General features: G+C 34.9%; 4 protein-coding genes and 1 non-coding gene across 5 annotated transcripts; 2 read left to right on the top strand and 3 right to left on the bottom strand.

The window, feature by feature from the left end:
- Window positions 1-1,550: 1,550 nt before the first annotated feature.
- Window positions 1,551-2,476, top strand: LOC143591166 (phospholipase A(1) DAD1, chloroplastic-like; the record flags this gene model as incomplete). Its single annotated transcript, XM_077071460.1, has 1 exon — window positions 1,551-2,476. A coding segment is annotated over exon 1 (882 nt), but the record flags the coding sequence as incomplete, so codon positions are not given.
- Window positions 2,477-2,485: 9 nt separating this feature from the next.
- LOC143591173 (ras-related protein RABD2c-like) lies at window positions 2,486-3,709 on the bottom strand (the record flags this gene model as incomplete). The annotated part of the gene is made up of 5 exons (XM_077071465.1): window positions 3,619-3,709; window positions 3,094-3,141; window positions 2,962-3,009; window positions 2,780-2,851; window positions 2,486-2,689 (listed from the first exon to the last, which is right to left on the bottom strand). Coding segments are annotated over exons 1-5 (432 nt in total), but the record flags the coding sequence as incomplete, so codon positions are not given.
- Window positions 3,710-5,471: 1,762 nt separating this feature from the next.
- On the top strand, window positions 5,472-10,785 carry LOC143591172 (uncharacterized; the record flags this gene model as incomplete). The annotated part of the gene is made up of 12 exons (XM_077071464.1): window positions 5,472-5,544; window positions 6,900-7,051; window positions 7,190-7,281; window positions 7,408-7,521; window positions 7,634-8,144; window positions 8,248-8,328; window positions 8,879-9,097; window positions 9,179-9,321; window positions 9,660-9,826; window positions 9,905-10,122; window positions 10,201-10,293; window positions 10,497-10,785. Coding segments are annotated over 12 exons (2,019 nt in total), but the record flags the coding sequence as incomplete, so codon positions are not given.
- Window positions 10,786-11,337: 552 nt separating this feature from the next.
- TRNAV-AAC (transfer RNA valine (anticodon AAC)) lies at window positions 11,338-11,411 on the bottom strand. The gene has a single exon. It is a non-coding gene; the product is annotated as a tRNA-Val (tRNA).
- Window positions 11,412-11,704: 293 nt separating this feature from the next.
- On the bottom strand, window positions 11,705-18,045 carry LOC143591165 (beta-galactosidase 3-like). Its single transcript, XM_077071459.1, has 16 exons — window positions 17,974-18,045; window positions 17,768-17,860; window positions 16,977-17,120; window positions 16,799-16,887; window positions 16,619-16,724; window positions 16,445-16,532; window positions 16,037-16,155; window positions 15,792-15,956; window positions 15,378-15,550; window positions 15,163-15,272; window positions 14,955-15,064; window positions 14,769-14,876; window positions 14,502-14,612; window positions 14,196-14,404; window positions 12,894-13,209; window positions 11,705-11,875 (listed from the first exon to the last, which is right to left on the bottom strand). Exons 2-16 carry the CDS (start codon window positions 17,852-17,854, stop codon window positions 11,765-11,767), a joined length of 2,046 nt encoding a protein of 681 aa, XP_076927574.1. The 5' UTR covers window positions 17,855-17,860; window positions 17,974-18,045; the 3' UTR covers window positions 11,705-11,764.
- Between the last annotated feature and the right edge of the window lie 1,752 nt (window positions 18,046-19,797).

The raw sequence follows: 19,797 nt of genomic DNA, 5'->3' as shown, positions 1-19,797 counted from the left end.
TTCCAAATAAACACACCGATCGAGAGCTTCCCCTTAGCTCCAACAAAAGAAAAAAAAATTAATGTTATTTTTTTTTATCAAAAACACTAAAAGAAACTAGCTAGTAACATTTTCAAAACCGGAAATGAGAGTTTTCTTATTAAATAACACCTGTTTTTTTGCACAAAAAATCAGCGTAATAGCACCTAAATGAAACGTTTCAGAATACAAAAACCAACTTCTCCGTATATATATTAGCTAGCGTCGATAGTATAGTTCTCGGTTATTTCCACATGAAACACTTATGCAATTATTTATTTTGACCCAGCCCAACCGTATAACTAAACAAATCAAAAGGTTCAGTTAGTATTGCTCATGCCGGCACGACCCATTGGTCTATCCTATTCAATCTAGAATTTTTTTTACAATGTATTACAAAAATTAAATTAAATAATTACTAAATGTCTTATTAAAAAATTAATGGTCATTTTCGTCCCTGTGGTTTGCTACTTTCGCCACTTCAGTCTAAAATTTTTAATTTTGTCAATTTAGTCCTCATAGTTTTAAATATTAGCCAATTACGTCTCATCCGTCTAACGGCATTCAGTTATGCCGTTAGTTTAAGGGTAATTTTGTCTTTCTTATTTTAATTTTGAGTTAATGGTCATTTTAGTCCCTGTGGTTTGATATCTTTGCCAATTCAGTCCAAAGTTTGAAAATTTGTCAATTTAATGTTTAGTTTTCTTTTTATTTTTTATGTTTTTTGTTTATAACCCTGAAGAGCATAATTCAAGCCCAAAACCATCGAGCAACCTCAAATACTGGTATGCATTTACTCTATTGTCAACAGTAATCATACCCCCCCTTATATTTAGTTTCTAGACATTACCTAAATCTTCTCCATGGTGGAATTCAATGGTAAAGTGGTCAAGGTAATTCCCTGAAACCGAATTATACAGAAAAAACTAAAAATTGTTTTGTTTATTAATGTATAATAGTTGATTACGACCCAGATTTTCGTTATGATATGTTAATCTCTAAACCCTAAATATTATGCATTCATCAAAGAAACGATTTTTTGTTTTTTCCGTACAATTCGGTTTCACGGAATTGCTTTGACCACTTTACCATTGAATTCCACCATGGGGGAGAGTTTAGGAACCGTCTAAAAACTAAATACGAGAGGAGGGGGTATGATTACTGTTGTCGACAGAGTAAATGCAGACTTGTTTTGGGCTTGGATAATGCTCTCTAGGGTTATAGAAAAAAAAACTGACTTAAATTGACAAAAGTTCAAACTTTGGACTGAATTGGCAAAAGTATCAAACCACAGGGATGAAAATGACCAATAACTCAAAATAAAAAGGAGAAAGACAAAAATACCCTTAAACTAACGGCATAGTTGGATGCCGTTAGACGGATAGGACGTAATTGGCTAATATTTAAAACTATGAGGACTAAATTGACAAAAATACAAATTTTGGACTGAAGTGGCGAAAGTAGCAAACCACAGGGACGAAAATGGCCATTAACTCCGGTTAAATGGGAAAGATTGCTAGACGAGTTGGGTGAAAGTCGTCAAACTTTAACTTCAACTCGGCTAAGTGAAAGGTGGATGGAATATCATGGTACCAAGAACTGGGAGGGCTTGTTGGACCCTCTAGATGATGTCCTACGTGGCGAGATTATTCGGTATGGAAGCTTTGTCGAGGCGGCGTACCAATCATTCGAGTTTGATCCTTCTTCTCCTAGTTATGCTTCATGTCGCTACACAAAAAGTACGATGTTGGGACGTTCAGGGGTTCATGGATGTGGGTACCATGTGACGAAAAATTTACACGCCACGTCATCTATCCCCTTGCCACGTTGGATAGAGAGGATGCCACGTTGGATGCAAGTGCAGTCCAGCTGGATAGGTTATGTGGCGGTTTGTAATGATGAAAAGGAGATTTCTAGGCTCGGAAGACGAGACATCGTCATAGCCCTACGTGGGACCGGCACTTGTCTAGAGTGGCTAGAGAATCTAAGAGCTACTCTCACTCATTGTAGTGGGGATAGTTCCACTGAACTGTCCGAAGAACCCATGGTGGAAGCTGGGGTTCTAAGTCTGTATACCACAGGCACATCATCGTGCCCGAGTCTACAACAATTATTACGACAAGAAGTTTTAAGATTATTAGAATTATATAGTGATGAGCCAATAAGTCTAACAATCACCGGTCATTCTCTAGGAGCCTCTTTAGCCATTCTAGCTGCCTACGATATAAAAACCACCATCAAACACTCACCCCATCTATCTGTCATCTCGTTTGGCGGACCAAGGGTTGGCAATAGAAGCTTTCGCCACCACCTAGAACAACAAGGAACAAAAATTCTACGAATTGTCAACTCCGATGACCTTATCACAAAAGTTCCTGTTTTTTTTGTCGAAGACCATGACGGTGTGGTACACAGGCAAAATGCTCGTATAGCATTATTACCAAACTGGTTACAAAAGCACATAAAAAAGCACATAAACTGGTTTATAGTAAATATAACCTCCACAAGATTTTACCTTGGCTGTTTCAGTTGAAACGACTTTGTTTTCAACAAGATCACATTTGTTTCCAACAAGAATCTTGTTCACATTCTCACTAGCGTAACGGTCGATTTCACTGAGCCACTGTTTAACGTTATTAAAGCTCTCTTGGTCCGTCACATCATAAACCACCTGAATACATACAAAAAGAACACGTTACAAGGGTGATCATGAACAAATAGGTCAATTTGAAGTAAGAAAAACGGCGAGTAGGTCACTCACAATGATGCCATGTGCCCCTCGGTAGTAGCTGCTTGTGATTGTCCTAAAACGTTCTTGTCCAGCAGTGTCCCACTGTGCATTAGCAGAGCCAAAAAAGAAACAAAATCACTTACTGAAGAAAAGAATAACAATACAAACGATTTGGCTAGTGTGATTACAAATTTATAATAGTCTAAACTTACTATTTGAAGCTTAATAGTCTTGCCATCTTGCTCCACGGTACGAATTTTCTAACAGAAAGTATGCAGAAAAGCCATGTCAAACTTCAATGCGTGTATTTCAAGTTAGCAATAAAGACATATTAGATTACTTACGAAATCGACTCCAATGGTGCTTATGTAACTGTCCAAGTAAGAATCGTCCTATAAGAAGTTGGAAACAGAAGCAAGAAAAACAAGGAAAATCAATAAATAGCATAGAGAGAATATATATGCACGACATTTTATGTTATCATTCACTTTAATAATGAAAAATGATCACTTGCGCATCGAGAAGTTAGCAACTTTTAATTTACCAAGATTTTTTTATACGACATTAAATTATAAAAGACGAGCCAAAAAACAAACTTGGATTTTTTGTTAAGCAAGTTACGGTAAATGGTATGAAAATCATGATAGTAACTGCCAGGCCTAATTGCAGTAATTACTCAAAACTCCTATTTTATCCGATTTTATTAAAATTTCAGAGGTGATTCACGTGGTGTTAGTGTGATACTCTTTACCTCACGTGCATGAATATTACATAAATAGCAAATGAGAACCGCATACAGACAAACAAAAATATCTCCAATATGTAAATGTACTAAAAAGCATATTTTGTATAAGAGCCAAGGCACTTACAGCAAACCTCAGAAGTAGACATGACTTTCCTACACCCGAATCTCCAATGAGCAAAAGCATGAACAGGTAGTCACTGCCAAAAATGATGACAGTCGTAAATAAACATAATTATGAAGCCATGCGTGCAGCAATTCAATGCAAAAGCAGATGGGGTAATTATAGATATATAATGATACAAAGCATATACAATAAAAAAGAAAAAAAAATAATTACTACAAAAAAATTTTAAAAGTTTATATTAGATTTGTAGTCCTTCTCCGATAATGTGGAACCTTGATTTTTTTTGCATATTAATAAAGCCACTTCACATAGAATGTAACATTCCAAGATCCATAACTAGTCACACGAAGCACAAAAAAAAAATTATTACTATAACACATCTTAACAGATCTCTAATCAATGAAGAAAATATAATGAGGAAACTTTAAAGAAGATAAATTTTATAAAACATTAGAACGATTTGTTGGTTCCAACAGACTAAGGTAAGCCTTCGCCACCTCACTCAGAATAATCTTCTGAAATGCATTTAGTACCCTGAACTATACTCTAGCTATCATAATCTTGTAACCATTTGAAAGACAGACTGTTATAACACCTCAACTTAACCGTCAAGTACCTCAATAAGAGAAGTCATAAGATATCCGTCATATCCTATCTACTGACGTCTAAGCAAAAAATCTATACTAAAAGCAGTATCTTTTCACACAATAAATTCGCCTATATATTGGGAGTTGTCCATCTTTGAACAATGCCATTTTAGATGAAAAACGTCTAACTACTTCATCAAATCATAACCCTATCCAAATCCCAACCCCAACATAAATCATAAACTAAGCTGTTTGTTGTCTTTAAAAAATAATTAAATAGTATATTGGTGAAAATACAAATTTTTGTATGTTTCATGTAATCATAAAGAATATGAAATAACTTCGATTGTTTCAACAGCTGCTAGCATAATCTACGGAAAAAAAAGAATATCAGGCATAAAAGCGAAAAGCTTCAACTATTTCATCCGAAAAACTAGTACAACATCTATTATGATATTCCTTTGAATGGATACCATGATTGTGTCAAACTATTGAGCAAGTCAATTTCACATTTTCACACAATCTAATATAATATTCCTTTCTTTGAGTAGATACCATGCCCTAAAGTCTCTATTAAACAACTCAATTTCGCATTTTTCCACAAAAGTCTCGCAATGATTATGCTTAAATAGACAACAAGCACAAGAACAAAACTTGTTTAGTCCACCAACCCAATGATAATCAAACGAGAAAAAAAAAATCCTAACCCTAACCCTTAGGAAACACATTTTTAAATACGCCTGTCAGCGCAACTCTTTTTGGAACGGTACGACCAGACCACTTAAGCTGATACCTAGACTTCCATTTTGAACCACCAAGCAAGGTAGTTGTGTAGGCGGAATATAGTAAACATCAAAATCGGATCGATACGTCAAGATCCAAGTAACCGAATCTCCAAATTGATGAATTAGATAAGTAATCATGAATAAAATTAGCCATTTAGGGTTATATGAAAGGAAGAAGCAATCTAAATTGAAGCACTAAGAGGAACTTACTAGTTACTACTCATGAGCCACGGCTGTTGATTATGTCATGCCATATAAGCTATTGAACAAATCAATTTCAAATTTTTCACACATCATCTATAATATCATATTTCCTTTGTTGCCCTAAAATCAATTAAACACCTCAATTTCACATCTTTCACATAAATCTAACGATAATTATGCTTAAGTAGACAACAATCACATGAACAAAACTTGTATAATCCACCGATCCACTTATAATCAAACGAGATAAAAAAAAACCTAACCCTAATTACCCTAACTACGTCTCTGCTTCAGTTTCTTCCGTACGGATTCTCCACGTCATTATTCAATTGCTCCTTCGAGCTCATCAGGTATGTATATGTATATGTATATGTTTTGTGGCTAATTGTTGTGGTTTTTCGTTTAGGCATTTCGTCGAACACTTGTACTGCATTATTAATAGTTTCTCATTGAGCTCTATCAGTTATTAATTATTATAATAAGTTTATAACGCGTCTTTCATTTTGCTATCTGGTTGCAAATTTAACACTAGTCTGCATTCGGTCAAGCTCGGCTCGTTATGACTTAGGAGAGCTAGAGAGCGGCTCGTTTCGAGCTCTTTTTCTAGCTCTAGCTCGGCTCGTGAGTTGTTTTTTTTAAAGATCGAGCTCTGCTTGTTTATCAGTTATTAATTAAACTAGTGTTATACCCGGCGCAGGTTGGTAAAACCCGGGCGCTGATAAACCCAAACGTTGTCAGTCCCGGGCGTTAGTCGACACAAATTCGGTCCGTTTGGGTTAAGTGCGTTATGATACCAGAACTAAAAACCAAAAATAAAACTAAAACATATAAAATTTGAGGTGGATCAATTGAGTGGCGTCAGTCGGTAACACTCGAGTGTTGGAATGATCCGAACATTGCTGGTCCTAAAGTTGAGGGCAAATTCGGCTGATTTCCGTCACATTGGTTACGGTACTGAAGTTAAAAAAAATGTTGTGAGTCTACGCGAATTGGTTCGGTTTCCGTTATGTTTGTCACGGTACCAAAACTAAAACAAAAAAAAAATTTGAGGGCCAATATGGTGCCGCCAAGTCCCCAATCGCACTTAGCGGCACCAAAGTTTGAAATTATTTTATATATATATAATAATTGTATACACTTTTAACTATTTTTAGATATTTTGAGAAAAACCTTAACGAGCTTAAACTATTAGACAAAAACCTAAGCTGAGCCAAAGCTCGGCTTGAGCTCTGGGTTAAGACATAGTTAGAACTTAAAAATACAGTAGGCTCGTTAAGGCTTGGCGAGCTTAAATGATCTTCCCATACAAGGCTCGAGCTCTGGCTCAACAATAAACCACATTCTGTTTGAGGCACAGGCTCGATAATGCTCGGATCATTTCGAGCTTTTTATCGATCCGGTCTCGATAATGTTCTGTTTGAGGCTTGGCTCGGCTCATTTGCACCCCTAACTATAATTCTCAAGTTCATTTCTATTTGTTCTTGGAACAATTCATCAAAGTTATTCAGTTAGAGGAATTTAGAAAGTAGGTATAAATGGTGTACAATAAATATTTAGCTGGACTTCAATTTGAATATGAATCATTTAAATATTGTTTAACTGATTTTATGACATGGTGATAATAAGCCATATTTTCACGAAGCTTTTTGCTTGCTTTTGTGGACTTTATGCTGACACAGTCTTCTTTATTGAAAATTTTTGCTAGACTGGAATAATCATGTTGCAGCAGGTGATGAAACATATGATGTAATAGTGGTAGGAGGTGGTCATGCAGGCTGTGAAGCTGCTCTTGCATCGGCTCGTTTAGGGGCAAAAACTCTTCTTCTAACACTCAATATTGATCGAATCGCATGGCAGGTTAGTTGATTCTAAGATGCACTTTGCAGCATATTTTTTACTATGTAATGTTGAGTCAGTGTATTAACCATATATGTGTATCAATTGTTTACAATTTCATAAGTAAGCCCGACAATATCTAAGACAAGTTTGGTACAGCCCTGCAATCCAGCAGTTGGTGGACCTGCAAAGTCTCAACTAGTACACGAAGTGGTTGCATTAGGTGGTGAAATTGGAAAGATGGCTGATAGGTAAATTTGCTCAAAATTTGCATGAGCACTGCGTATTTGACTTTAAAAGTCAATTTGAGTCCTATCTTGATTAAAACTGCATTTCTTATTTTGAAGATATTGATTATTCCTGCTCACATACTTCAGATGTTATCTACAAAAGCGTGTTCTTAACGTCTCTAGAGGCCCAGCAGTTAGAGCATTGCGTGCTCAAACCGATAAACGAGAGTATGCAATTGAGATGAAAAAGATTGTAGAAAGGTAATTTTTGCTTAAGTTTTCACTTAAAATTTTGATCGATTATCATATAGTCAGTACCATAATTTTATAATTTATTTATATTAAATTTTTAATTGTGCCTTTGTAATTTCAGTACTCCCAACTTGTCCATTAGAGAGGCAATGGTAACCGATCTTGTATTAGGATCAAACGATGACGTCAAAGGCGTTCGCACGTTTTTTGGGATGACATTTTATTCAAATTCCGTTGTTCTTACAACTGGCACTTTCATGAGTGGAAAAGTTTGGGTAGGCAGAACATCAATGCCTGCTGGCAGAGCAGGCGAGTCAGCTTCTCACGGTCTCACAGAACATTTACAGTCACTTGGATTTGAAACTGACCGGTTAAAAACCGGGACACCTGCACGTGTTGACTCACGCACTGTTGATTATTCTCTGTTGGAGCCTCAACACGGAGATGAAGAGGTGCATTGGTTTAGTTTTGATCCAACGTACCACATTGAACGGGATCAAATGTGTTGTTATCTCACACGTACAACACAAGTGACTCACCAGTTAATAAAAGATAATTTGCATGAGACTCCTACTTATGGAGGATGGGTGGAAGCTAAGGGGCCTCGATATTGCCCTTCAATTGAAGACAAGGTACTTTATTATTTCATTTTCACATTCTTTTTTTTTTTGAAAATTAGTCTTTATAATCCATTTACTTATTACATGAATCATGTGCTGTTGTTTGTTGTTTTAGATTGTGAGATTCCAAGATAAAGATTCTCATCAAATATTCCTTGAACCAGAAGGTCGAAGTGTACCTGATCTCTATGTGCAAGTACGCTTCTTCTAGTATAATTTGGTTACAGTAGTTTTATTACTAATAATATAATTTTTTAATACAATGAGGTCAGCTTGTAAATGAACCGAACGAACACCAACAGAGCAGTTAAACAAATGGTGTATTCCCGTTTGTGTTCGTTCTTTAAGAAAATGAGCATGCTCGTGTTTGTACGTTAACAGTATAAATGAACGGTTCGCAAACATAAAACGAAAATTACTGAGCAAAAACCAGTTTAAAGTAATGTGAAGAACTATGTGTTGGGCCTAAAAAGTTATTAAACTTGAACTAAGTTTTAATGGGCCAACAAAAAGTAATGAATATATTAACGAATGTAAACGGATATTCACAGGCTCTTCACTTAACGTTCGGTTCGTTTACAGGCCTAAAACGAGGCATTGCACTTTATGTAACTTTTGACTTACTTGACCTGTTTTGTTTGACTTTATCCGGTTGAATCATTAGAGACAGTGTCAGACTCATTTATAATGTGAATATCGACCCACGTTTTTTTTCCTTTCCGTGCTTAACTTTAACCACATTACAGGGTTTTTCAACCGGGTTACCTGAAAGACTACAGTTACCGTTATTAAGAACATTACCTGGACTGGAGAACTGTTCAATGCTGAGACCCGCGTATGCTGTAGAGTATGATTACTTGCCAGCTCATCAGTGTTCCAGGTCACTTATGACCAAAAAAATTGAAGGACTTTTTTTCTCGGGTCAAATAAACGGAACAACAGGTTATGAAGAAGCCGCTGCTCAGGTTTGACCTTGTTTTGTTTTTTTTTTCTTTTTTTACTTATTTACTATTTGGTTTTATTCAGTTGATTTATTATGTTTATAGGGAATTATTTCTGGAATAAATGCTGCTAGACATGCAGATGGGAAACCGCTTATTGTTCTTGAGAGAGAAAGCAGTTATATTGGTACTTTAATTGATGATTTGGTTACCAAAGATCTTCGAGAAACGTACCGCATGCTCACAAGGTACTATGATGCACTGAATTATGCTAATTTAGGTTGGCTTGCAAAAGAACCGAACGAAAACAAACGCGGCATGTTCGTGTTCAGTGCGTTTACTGGCCTAAATTAGGGAGCAAAAATTAGAAATAATGCAAGAATAAATAGGTTTTTTTAGATTCTTTCTTCAAAATAAAGGTTAGGATCAATTATAATATTCATAAATGGTATTTAAGGTTTTATTGATGTTTTTTAGAATGATTAACTAGTAAAATGAAAAAGTATGTTATTTAAATCATTAAAATATATTACAAAAGCATAGTTTAAAATATCATATTTTAATCAAAATACTTACTTCTTTTCAGCCGCTCAGAATATCGGTTAATTCTTCGATCTGATAACGCTGACAGCCGTCTCACACCGTTAGGTCGTGAAATTGGTTTAATAGATGACAAAAGATGGACCGCATACCAAGAAAAACAAGCCCGAATCTCCCAAGAGAAAAAAAGATTAAAAAGTGTTCGAGTCACAAGTAAGATAAAAAAAATTTTTCTTTCAGTAGATCAGCTATTTAATCGTATGAACAAAAAGCTAAAAAGTTCTTAAACAGGTGAAGAATTAGTCAATGAAGTTACTCTTCTGTCTGGTCAACCAGTTAAGAACCAGTCAACACTTGAAGGCTTACTTAAAAAACCACATATTGAATACAAACTGTTTGATAAACACGGGTTAGGAAACGATGACCTGTCAAGGACTGAAAAGGAATGCATAGAGATTGATATCAAATACGAAGGCTTGATTGCACGCCAACACAGCCAGTTGCAACAGGTTAATAATCTTAATTATCTCAAATTATCCTCATAAACACTTGTACGTAGTGTTTTGAATGTGATACATTTTTTTCAGATGGTTCATCGACAACATAAACCTCTTCCTGCCGACTTGGATTATCATTCTATGAAAACTTTATCGCATGAAGCACGTGAAAAGCTATCTAAGGTAATTTAACCAAGAATTAGTTATTATATAAATATTATTTCAAACACAAACCTTTCATATTCTAATCTCCTACTTTATTTTGAATTAATTACGCGATTTTGAATGTGAAATGACCAAAATACCCTTAACTTTAAACAAATTAAAACAAAAATAATAACTCTTTTATTTTAAAATATTGTGATCTTTGGTCGGTTCGTTTTCAGGTAAGGCCACAAACTATTGGTCAAGCCAGCAGGGTTGGCGGGGTTAGCCCTGCTGACATCACCGCGCTCCTTATTGTCTTGGAGTCGAACCGTAGGAAAGCTCAAGAGCTTAAAAGACACGAAATCTTGGCTTCGGTTATTGCAGATTCGAGCTGATAACGAGCTCTTAGTATGTATTTGTGTATGGGAATAATTATTAATTTTTGTGTACATATGAGATATGATTTTGTTATCATTTTACAGAGGAGTCAGTAATTTGATAGGATTATTTGGATATTGGCATGGTGAAATGAGAACATATATATATATATACACATATATATATATTTGTGACATGTAATATTTAAAAAAAATACATATAATGTGAATTCCAAATCAGGGAAGAAGTTGTTTGGGTTGTGTCGCTATTTCGATAAATCTTATGTATACCATAAGGTTAGAATAATAGTGAGAACCGAAAACCAAACACCCGGATCTTGCTCGGATTAGCCATTACGGTAAGTATACTCAAATTAGGCAAAAGGTCAAAACAACTATTATAAAATGTATAAACTTAGAAAGCATCCAAATGAGTTACCACCACCCATGACCATTATTTGTTTCCAACACCTTCTCGTGTCAACACACCACTTTCATCGCGACTCTGTTGTCTGTTTGTCACTGCCGCCACCACCATTGTAATATCTTTTACATTTGGCCTGTAAGAAGTCACTTAATAACAAGTATGGAGGCATTTTGTTTCCTTATAATGTTCTAAGGACTATTTAATTGTTTATCTATAGTTCAGGGGTCGAAGAAATATTCTTGAAAAAAATACACAAAATGGCAAAAAAAAAAAAATTGGCTTCGCCCGGGTTCGAACCGGAGACCTTCAGTGTGTTAGACTGACGTGATAACCAACTACACCACGAAACCATTGTTGTTTACCATCTAAAACAAATGTTGTTTTACTGTATCATATTAGTTAAAAAAGGCAATGTTTTTAAAACTGTTTTTAACTTAAACTTACAAACTTGGATGAAAGTAAACTTATAGTAATAAATGTCGCCATGCCGGAACCTGCAAGCTGGTAGAAAGATAAAAGACCAAACTATAACTCGCTCTATTTTTTAAATTTAAACCGAAAAGCTACCATAACATAACCGTTACATAAACTTATAAACCTAGTGTCAAAGCACTAGTTTCAAGTTTAACAATCCATGAAAACGACTTGTGGTAATACATAAAGCATAACCGCATACATTGAATTAATATCAAAATGGCAAGATTTAGCTACATGTTGCTTGCACAACAAGTTTCTTTGTCTTGTCGGGACAAAGTTCCGTCTTGAAATGCTCTTCGCTCAATTCCACTACGCACTCGTTCTTATTCAAGCATAGCTGCAAAAACAATGAGAGAAATGAAACCACATTTTAGTGTTTTACCCACCAACGAGCATTAACTTTTCTACTAAGTCCAGTCATATGCCTTGCACATGATGGTGGTGGTGAAATGACAAAAATACCCTCATGTGCAGAGCACATGCCTAGACTTAACAGAAACAAAAATTAGCGCCCATTAGTGGAAAGGGCGTAAACACATATGAACATGAAAGGATGATTTATGTTGTTTCCTTCATTTAAGGACGAAAAGTGAAATTTGCTATATACCTAAAGAACAAAACGTGAAAGTTGTTCAAAAGTATTTCCAAAAAAGTAAAAATAATAATAAGAGTGAACTGCGGTTTTTGTCCATGTGGTTTGTCCAAATATGCGGTTTTAGTCCAATAGTTTCAAATTTGCGATTTTGTCCCTGTGGTTTCATTTCACTTGCAATTAAACCCGAATTCATTAACCCCGTTAAGTCTGGTCGTTAAAACCATCAGCGTGCCCCTCACGTGAGGGGCGTTTTTGTCCTTTTTCTCCCCAAATAAACCCGAGTCGTAATTCGCAAGCCCCCCCTCACGTGAGGGGGCTTGCGAATTACGACTCGGGTTTATTTGGGGAGAAAAAGGACAAAACAGCCCCCCCTCACGTGAGGGGATGGTAATTCGCAAGCCCCCCCTCACGTGAGGGGATGGGATGTATTTTGGGGAAAAAGGACAAAACAGCCCCTCATGTGAAGGGCACGCTGATGGGTTTAATGACCATACTTAATGGGGTTAATGAATTCGGGTTTAAATGCAAGTGAAATGAAACCACAGGGACGAAAATCGCAAACTTGGAACTATTGGACTAAACCGCAGATTTGGACAAACCACAGGGACAAAAACCGCAGTTTACTCTAATAATAAAAACCGAAACCACATGATAACATAACCTTTTAAAAAAAGGTATGGGAGGTTTTACATGCATATCATGAATATGCATGCAAACCGACCGATAATTGTTATTTATCAAAGATTGAGAAAGTGATTACCTTTTCAAGAACGGAGATGGAATCAGGATCATGACAGTCTCCAACCCCATACGATTGGCAAGTACCCGTAGGAGTTCCATAACTAGCAAATTTAAAACCAGATATGTGCTTAATATTTGGACATTTTAACTCCAATCTTGGTTTAATGTTTTGCATATTGTTAGTGACAAATGATGGGTGATCTTCAGACGCGTGAGCACAAAGAGCGGATACTTTTCGTCTTGAAAAACTAATTTGAGTTGGGTCGCCACCTTTCTCTTCAAATATCACCAACACATTGCCTGATGGCTTGAACCAAGATCTTGGAACATGGTACCTAGAATGAAAATGTAGTTAGAATCACAAACATAGAACGTTGACCTGTTAAATCTATACGTCTGAGACGCTCAAATTAGGGGTGGCAAATGTGACCCATTGGGTTGAATGGGTTGTATTAAAATGTATATAATGGGTCAGAATGAGTCAAACTAAAAAAAGAATATGATTGAAACGGGTTGACATTTCTTGAAGTTTTTTTTAATGGAACGAGAAAACGGAGGAAACTTTTTAGTACGTTTATTTTTTAGTTTTTGATTTATGATTTTTTAATTATTTTTTAATGAGGGGTTTTTGAAATGGGTCGAAATGAGTTGAGATTTCAAAAACCCCTCATTAAAAAATTGAAAAAAAAAATTAATAACTTGAAATATAAATCAAAAACTAAAAAAGTAAAAATACTAAAAAGTTTTCTTCGTCTTTCTCGTTCCATAAAAAAAACTTGAGATTTGTCAACCCGTTTCAATCAAATTATTTTTTTAGTTTGACCCATTTTGACTCATTATATACATTTTAATACAACTCATTCAACCCATGGGTCACATTTGCCACCCCTAGCTCAAATTATCATTTTCTGAATTTTGACCCGTTAGCTAATGATCATTTTGACCCACGTGACCCTTTACCTGAAATGCTCTTTTTTTTTCTGAATTTTGACCCGTTGTAAAAATGGCAGGAAAAAATACAAATTTTGTTTTTAAAAGTTGGACAAAAAAGGTACATGTTTTTACATGAGCCCATTTTGACCCGTTACCTGAAATGCTCATTTTTCTGAATTTGACCCGTTAGCTAATGATCATATTACCAATTTGACCCGTTATATGGAAGGCTCATTTTCTGAATTTTTACCGACCCGTTTGCAAAAATGAAAAATTGTAGTAAAATGCTTTATGTGAATAAAGAATGTACTTTTTTATTGTTGTCTATAATTGCATATAATTACTAGTGTTTTTTATGAAAATATTAAACACGAGGAAGACGTTTTACCATCTTTGTGTCGGTTCTCCACACCCTCTATTGCATTTATCCGGGTTAAATTTGCCTCTATAATCACATGTTTTAACACACTTATCAAATGGAGCTTTTCGGGGCCAATATCTTCCAATCTGCTTCCCATTTAACCACACCAACCCCTTTCCCATGTGAACCATGTCAAGTCCAATGGGCTCATCGCCAGGTGGCGCATCCACGATAGCCTGCAAGATCCAATAGTTAGTAGAACAGAACCAAGAAAACCGCCAACATGGTCAAAAATGGTTAAAAGTTAAAACAGATGGAACCTAATGTGCATACCTTATACCATGTTAATGGTTGATTTTTAGGTGGCTCGGAAACCTTTGTCCACTTCATATTTTTGGCACCGTCTGCATTGTATATTCTTAGATGCTCACTTTCTAAACCGATCTGCAAAGAGTCAGAAATGAAAAAGTCAAACATGATACTTACAATATTCAAAAGTCACATGTTAATAATACAAAGTAGTAACCATGTAATATAATCCTTCTAGATTTTAAAGTCAAATATTAATATAAAGTCATATATTAATATAAAGTTGTATACCTTGTAGGTCCATGCAGTGTTAGTTAAGTCCATGGTTCCATTCTTAATACCTTCGAGTTTCACACTCGTTAAACCGGCTCCAACCCATTCGTAAAACGACCCGGCATTCTATTAAAATGGGACCCACATTCACATTCATATTTCCCGTAAAACAAAAGGGTAAAATAAATAAAATTAGTAACTTACTTGGAGGCCAACAGTCATGCTCAAAATGGCAATTTCGTTATTTCCCGCCTTCAAAGAAACCGGGCTCTTAAACGTGAAGGGTGACACGGTACCGTTTCCCGATCCACTAGCTATTTAAAACGTAAAATGTTAAATGAATTTTAAGTAAAAATAATGACATAATAAGCAGAAAACAAAAGTCAAACTTCATGAATAACAGAAGTCAAACCTTGAAGTATGCCATTCACAAAGGCATGAAGAGCATGCCCCTTTGATTCAATAACGAGCGTTGGTTTGATTCCGTTCGTTAAAAATTTTTCATTTTGGTCAACAAATAATCTACAAGAAAATTGTAAAATTCCTCAATGTTGACTTTTATGAGTCAAAGCTCTTTTAGACAGTTGACAAATAGTTAAAAAAAAGTATCTTTATATAGACACAAACCTAGTTGTATGCCAAAGGTAATCAGTAGTATCTTTTGTGGTATTAATATGATCCACAAAACCGTTGCGTGTAAAATCCGCTTTTCCCCAAATCCCGGCTTTCTCAACAAATATTTCCCAATTATTCTTCAGTTGCTCTGGCAACATTGTAATGGTAGACGTTTGAGATCCGACCTATTTAAAAAACATGCACAATGTTAGTTGACTTTTAAGGTCAAACAAACTACTTTTAAATCCCAGATTTCGAGCACTACAAATTTTCTTTTCCAAGTATTTTTATATCATATTATGTAGTCATAGATGAAATCATTAAAATCTAAAACTTAAAGTTTATAACATGAAAAATGATGTGTCTAAGTTATATTTTTTATATAGCAGGTTTGACTCTCAAAAGTCAACAATGAATAGAAGTTACCTTGGCGGTGTTGAAGATGACATTTTTGCAGTCGGGAAGAATGCTAACCGACCATGCTGGCAATGTATATGAAGCATTCCGAAAAATAACAGTTTTTTCGTTTACGTCATCTATGTTAGCGATAAAAGCAGCACATGTTCCCGATGCATCTTCATAAACATCTGCCTAAATGATGAAAAAAAAAACTTTTCTGTTAGTCGCATGTTTAAAGAAGTGGAATCTTTGAAAATAAACGAAGTACGTACCTCTTGTTTAGAACCAAGTTGAACCAAGGTCGGTTTATTGTTCAATAGTGTGTGTTCACACAACTTAATAGCTCGATGAAGCTCCTTTAGGTGACTCCATTTTGGATACCTTGGTAATCCTGTAATGCAAGAAAATATTTAGAGATTATTTAGAAAGTCAAATGAGCTACTTTTGGCTTTAAAATTATTATGTGTGTACTTAATTGTTTAAAGATATATATATATATATATATATATATAACTACATGAAGGAGAATATAATATATACTTTGGAAACCAAGTTATGCTAAAAATGTAAAGAATATGTATGCTATTTATAAGTTTTTAGATATACTAGTTTGACATTCATAGTCAAAGTCAAAGTCAAAAGTATGAAAATGAACACTAAATAAATAGAGTTCTTGTTACCATATTCATCAATCGGTGCATCGTAATCATAACTTGTGGTGATGAACGGGCCGCCAGACGTACGCCCGAAATTCGTCCCACCATGATACTAAACTCAACACGAAAAACAAAGTCAAAGTCAAATGATGGAGAAGTTATGCATTTATGAAGTATAAGAACTCATCAAAACAATACCATATAATAATTATGCACACTTCCTCCTTTTTGGAAAAACCGAGCAACCGAATATGCAACATCTTCAGGCGGACGATGCGAATTTCTGCCACCAAATGTCTTGAACCTATGCCAACATGGAAAAAATAAAATTTAACTTAAAGAGCAAAAAATATAAATATTAAAGTATCATTTACATACCATCCTGGCCAATTCTCGGTCCATATTTTGGGCATTGTTGGAAATATTGGTTTGAACTCATCACAGTAAAATGAATTACAAGTGTTGATCTGCAAAGATTATTAAATGAGATTTTTTAGAAGTCGGACCATGATTATTATCGAGTTACTTATAAGTATACGGCACGTGGGACCTGTACCACTGGATCGGGAGCATCCCATTGCTGACACATTATCCATGGTACACCTGTGTTTTGAGAAAGAGCCATTTTAGCTGCCCATTGAGTATATGATCTGCCACCTTCACCATACGAAAGCTCATAGGATCCATACTCGTTTTCCACCTACAATAGTAAGGGCATTTTAGTCTTTTTACACACACTTAACTGAAAAATCTAATGCCCGTCCACTCGTTTTAGAGACCGTGGGTGGAGAAAAGGGGGGGGGGGATACATATATGTAATTTTAGAAAAGGGAGGAGCAAACATGCATTATAGGTGCAAACAAGCCGAGCACGAGTTCGGCTCGCGACTAGTTTTTTCAAGCTCGGCTCATTTGTTAATTGAGTTTTATATATTTGTTTTCAATTATAATTTTATATAGCATAATATATATATAGTTATTTTTTCATAGCATTATATATATAAATTAATAATTATTAAATATATATGTATATATTATATAAAAAATAACATAAATGACAGGCTTGTTTAGGCTCGCGAGCCGGCTCGAGCTCGATAACTGAATCTTAGGCTCGTTTATTAAACGAGCTTACTTTTAGGCTCGAGCCCGGGCTCGTTTAAACTGGCTCGATCAAGCTTTTTCACTAGCCGATCTCGAGTAGCTCGCGAGCGGCTCGCTTGTATGCACCCCTAGTTATAGGCTAAGCACAAGGAGCATCCGAGTGATGAACTCTTTTATACATATCAATACGTGTAAAAAATACAGAACTTTAACTTTTTTTATAAACACTAGTTTGATTGTTACTTGCCTGAGCTAAAATGATGGGACCACCTTGTGATGCAAAAAACTTATCTTTTTTCATCATATTCACAATAACAGTTGTGAAGTTCTGCATATAATGCTGCATTTTCCGCCAACAACACAAATTAATATTTTTAGAAAAGATAATAATATTATACTCAAGAATCAGTTTTTTGTTTAAAAATTAGATAGAAAACATTAACAATTTCAAACCTTGAAAGGTTCATTGTCGGTTCTAAACACGGTCCCGGGCACATAATGCAACTAAACAGGTATACCACTGAATATTTTACAACAACTTGTTAGCAATTCATTATAAAAAGAACCTTTTAAGCATAAAAATGCAATCTTGAAATTAAATTAATAATGAATAATAATAATGATAAACTTGCCCAAAGTTCCATTCTGCAGCAACTCCGGAGAATTAAAAGCAAACCAGCATCTTGAACTATCTTTACAAATTTGGGTAAATCATACCTTCCACCAAAGTAGTACTAATAACACCACATCAAAAAAAAAAAAAAAAAAAAAATCATTTGGTGAATTTGACTTCTTGGAAAAGTCAAAGTTAAGTCAACTTTAATGTGGGAAATTCTGAAATCTAAAATGCCACTCACATTGCCTGGTGAAGGTTCATGCCCGTTCCAAAATACGTATGTTTCAATCGCATCTACACCTCCTTCTTTTGCAGTTTTTACCAATCCGGGCCACATCTACCAGAATTAAAAGTTGCATAACTACAAGACCTCAACAAGACACGAAAATAAACAGGTTTTGGGTTGGATAACATAATCCTTTGTTGGATAACATAATCCGTTTATTTAAACAGGTCAACCCGAACACAACCTGTTTAATAAATGGGTTAACTTGTTAACCCGTCTAAGGATTTTTAAATAAAGTTCACATAAATTTCTTTTTAAAAAAAAGTTGTTACTAAGTCGGTAGATATTACTCATTTCACAGATAACATAACACGAACATGATCTGATTTTAAGTACGTTCAACACGAATAAATATACGGGTCGTGTTCAGGTTTGGTTCACCTGTTCAACCTGCCAACCGACACGTTTGACACCTCTAATTTCGGCTTAAGATTTTCAAGCTCAAATGGCAAAAACCAAAAAAACAAAACCGAACCGAAACCAAAACGAAAACCGTAACCGAAAAAAACAAAACCGAACGGTTTCAAAAACCGATGTTTTGGTTTTCTGTTTGGTTTTAGACGAAACCGCACCACGCACACCCCTACAAATACCTGATTCAAGAAAACATCTAAAAATCAATAAATCATACCAAAATAATAATGATAATAATAATAATAATAATTTAAAAAAATAACTTTTTGAATAATACACAATACAATATAGCAGCTTAAAACTTAACAGAATAACAGATAACATTTATACATAATAATCAAAAAACCACAATTATATATATATATATATATATATATATATATATATATATATATATATATTTATTATGGATGGATGGTTATAAACAATAATCTTACAGCAGGAACACTACGAGGGTAATGAATAGAAGCTGAAATAATAAGTCTTCTTTCACCATTGATGATGAGTGACCTGCTATCATAACTCACACTGTTACTACCAGCTTCTGCAAATGGTGAAATGTACAACCATACAAAGCAGCAGCTGAATAATATTAACAGAAACAAAGTACAACCAGTGGAAGAAGCCATTCAAGAAAGCTTCCTTCTTTCACTTCAGTTTTGATGAAAGCTTGAAGCTTTTTATAAGAGTTTTAAAGTCTTTTTTTAATAATGGATGAGATATTTCCTATAAATTAATTTACAAAATTATTATTATTATTTACCTTTTTGAAACATTTTTAGTTAATATATATACACTTTTTTTTAACGATTAACGAATCTTTCAAAAATGATTACCGGTTAACCACAAGCTCGTTGGCTACACTTATGCTTTTAACATTACGTAATGATATGGTTTATTGGATTTTAGTAATCCTATTAGGTGGTATTGACCGATAATAATCCCAATTCATTTTATAGCC

This window comes from Bidens hawaiensis, unplaced genomic scaffold (assembly GCF_021521415.1).
Source record: "Bidens hawaiensis isolate Kalapana, Puna unplaced genomic scaffold, B.hawaiensis_p1.1 tig00039350_1, whole genome shotgun sequence".
In the NCBI taxonomy this organism is placed as follows: domain Eukaryota; kingdom Viridiplantae; phylum Streptophyta; class Magnoliopsida; order Asterales; family Asteraceae; genus Bidens; species Bidens hawaiensis.
Note: the sequence above shows the minus strand (reverse complement) of the source record. Positions and strands in the feature narration are given on the sequence as shown.

Excerpts from the sequence above, each read along its gene's own strand:
- LOC143591165 (XM_077071459.1), bottom strand. The coding sequence starts at position 17,854 with ATGCAGAACTTCACAACTGTTATTGTGAATATGATGAAAAAAGATAAG. Across the intron at positions 16,533-16,618 it reads GTGTGCATAATTATTATATG|TATCATGGTGGGACGAATTT; the intron begins GTATTGTTTTGA and ends TGTTGAGTTTAG. Across the intron at positions 15,065-15,162 it reads TGTGAATGGCATACTTCAAG|CTAGTGGATCGGGAAACGGT; the intron begins GTTTGACTTCTG and ends CGTTTTAAATAG.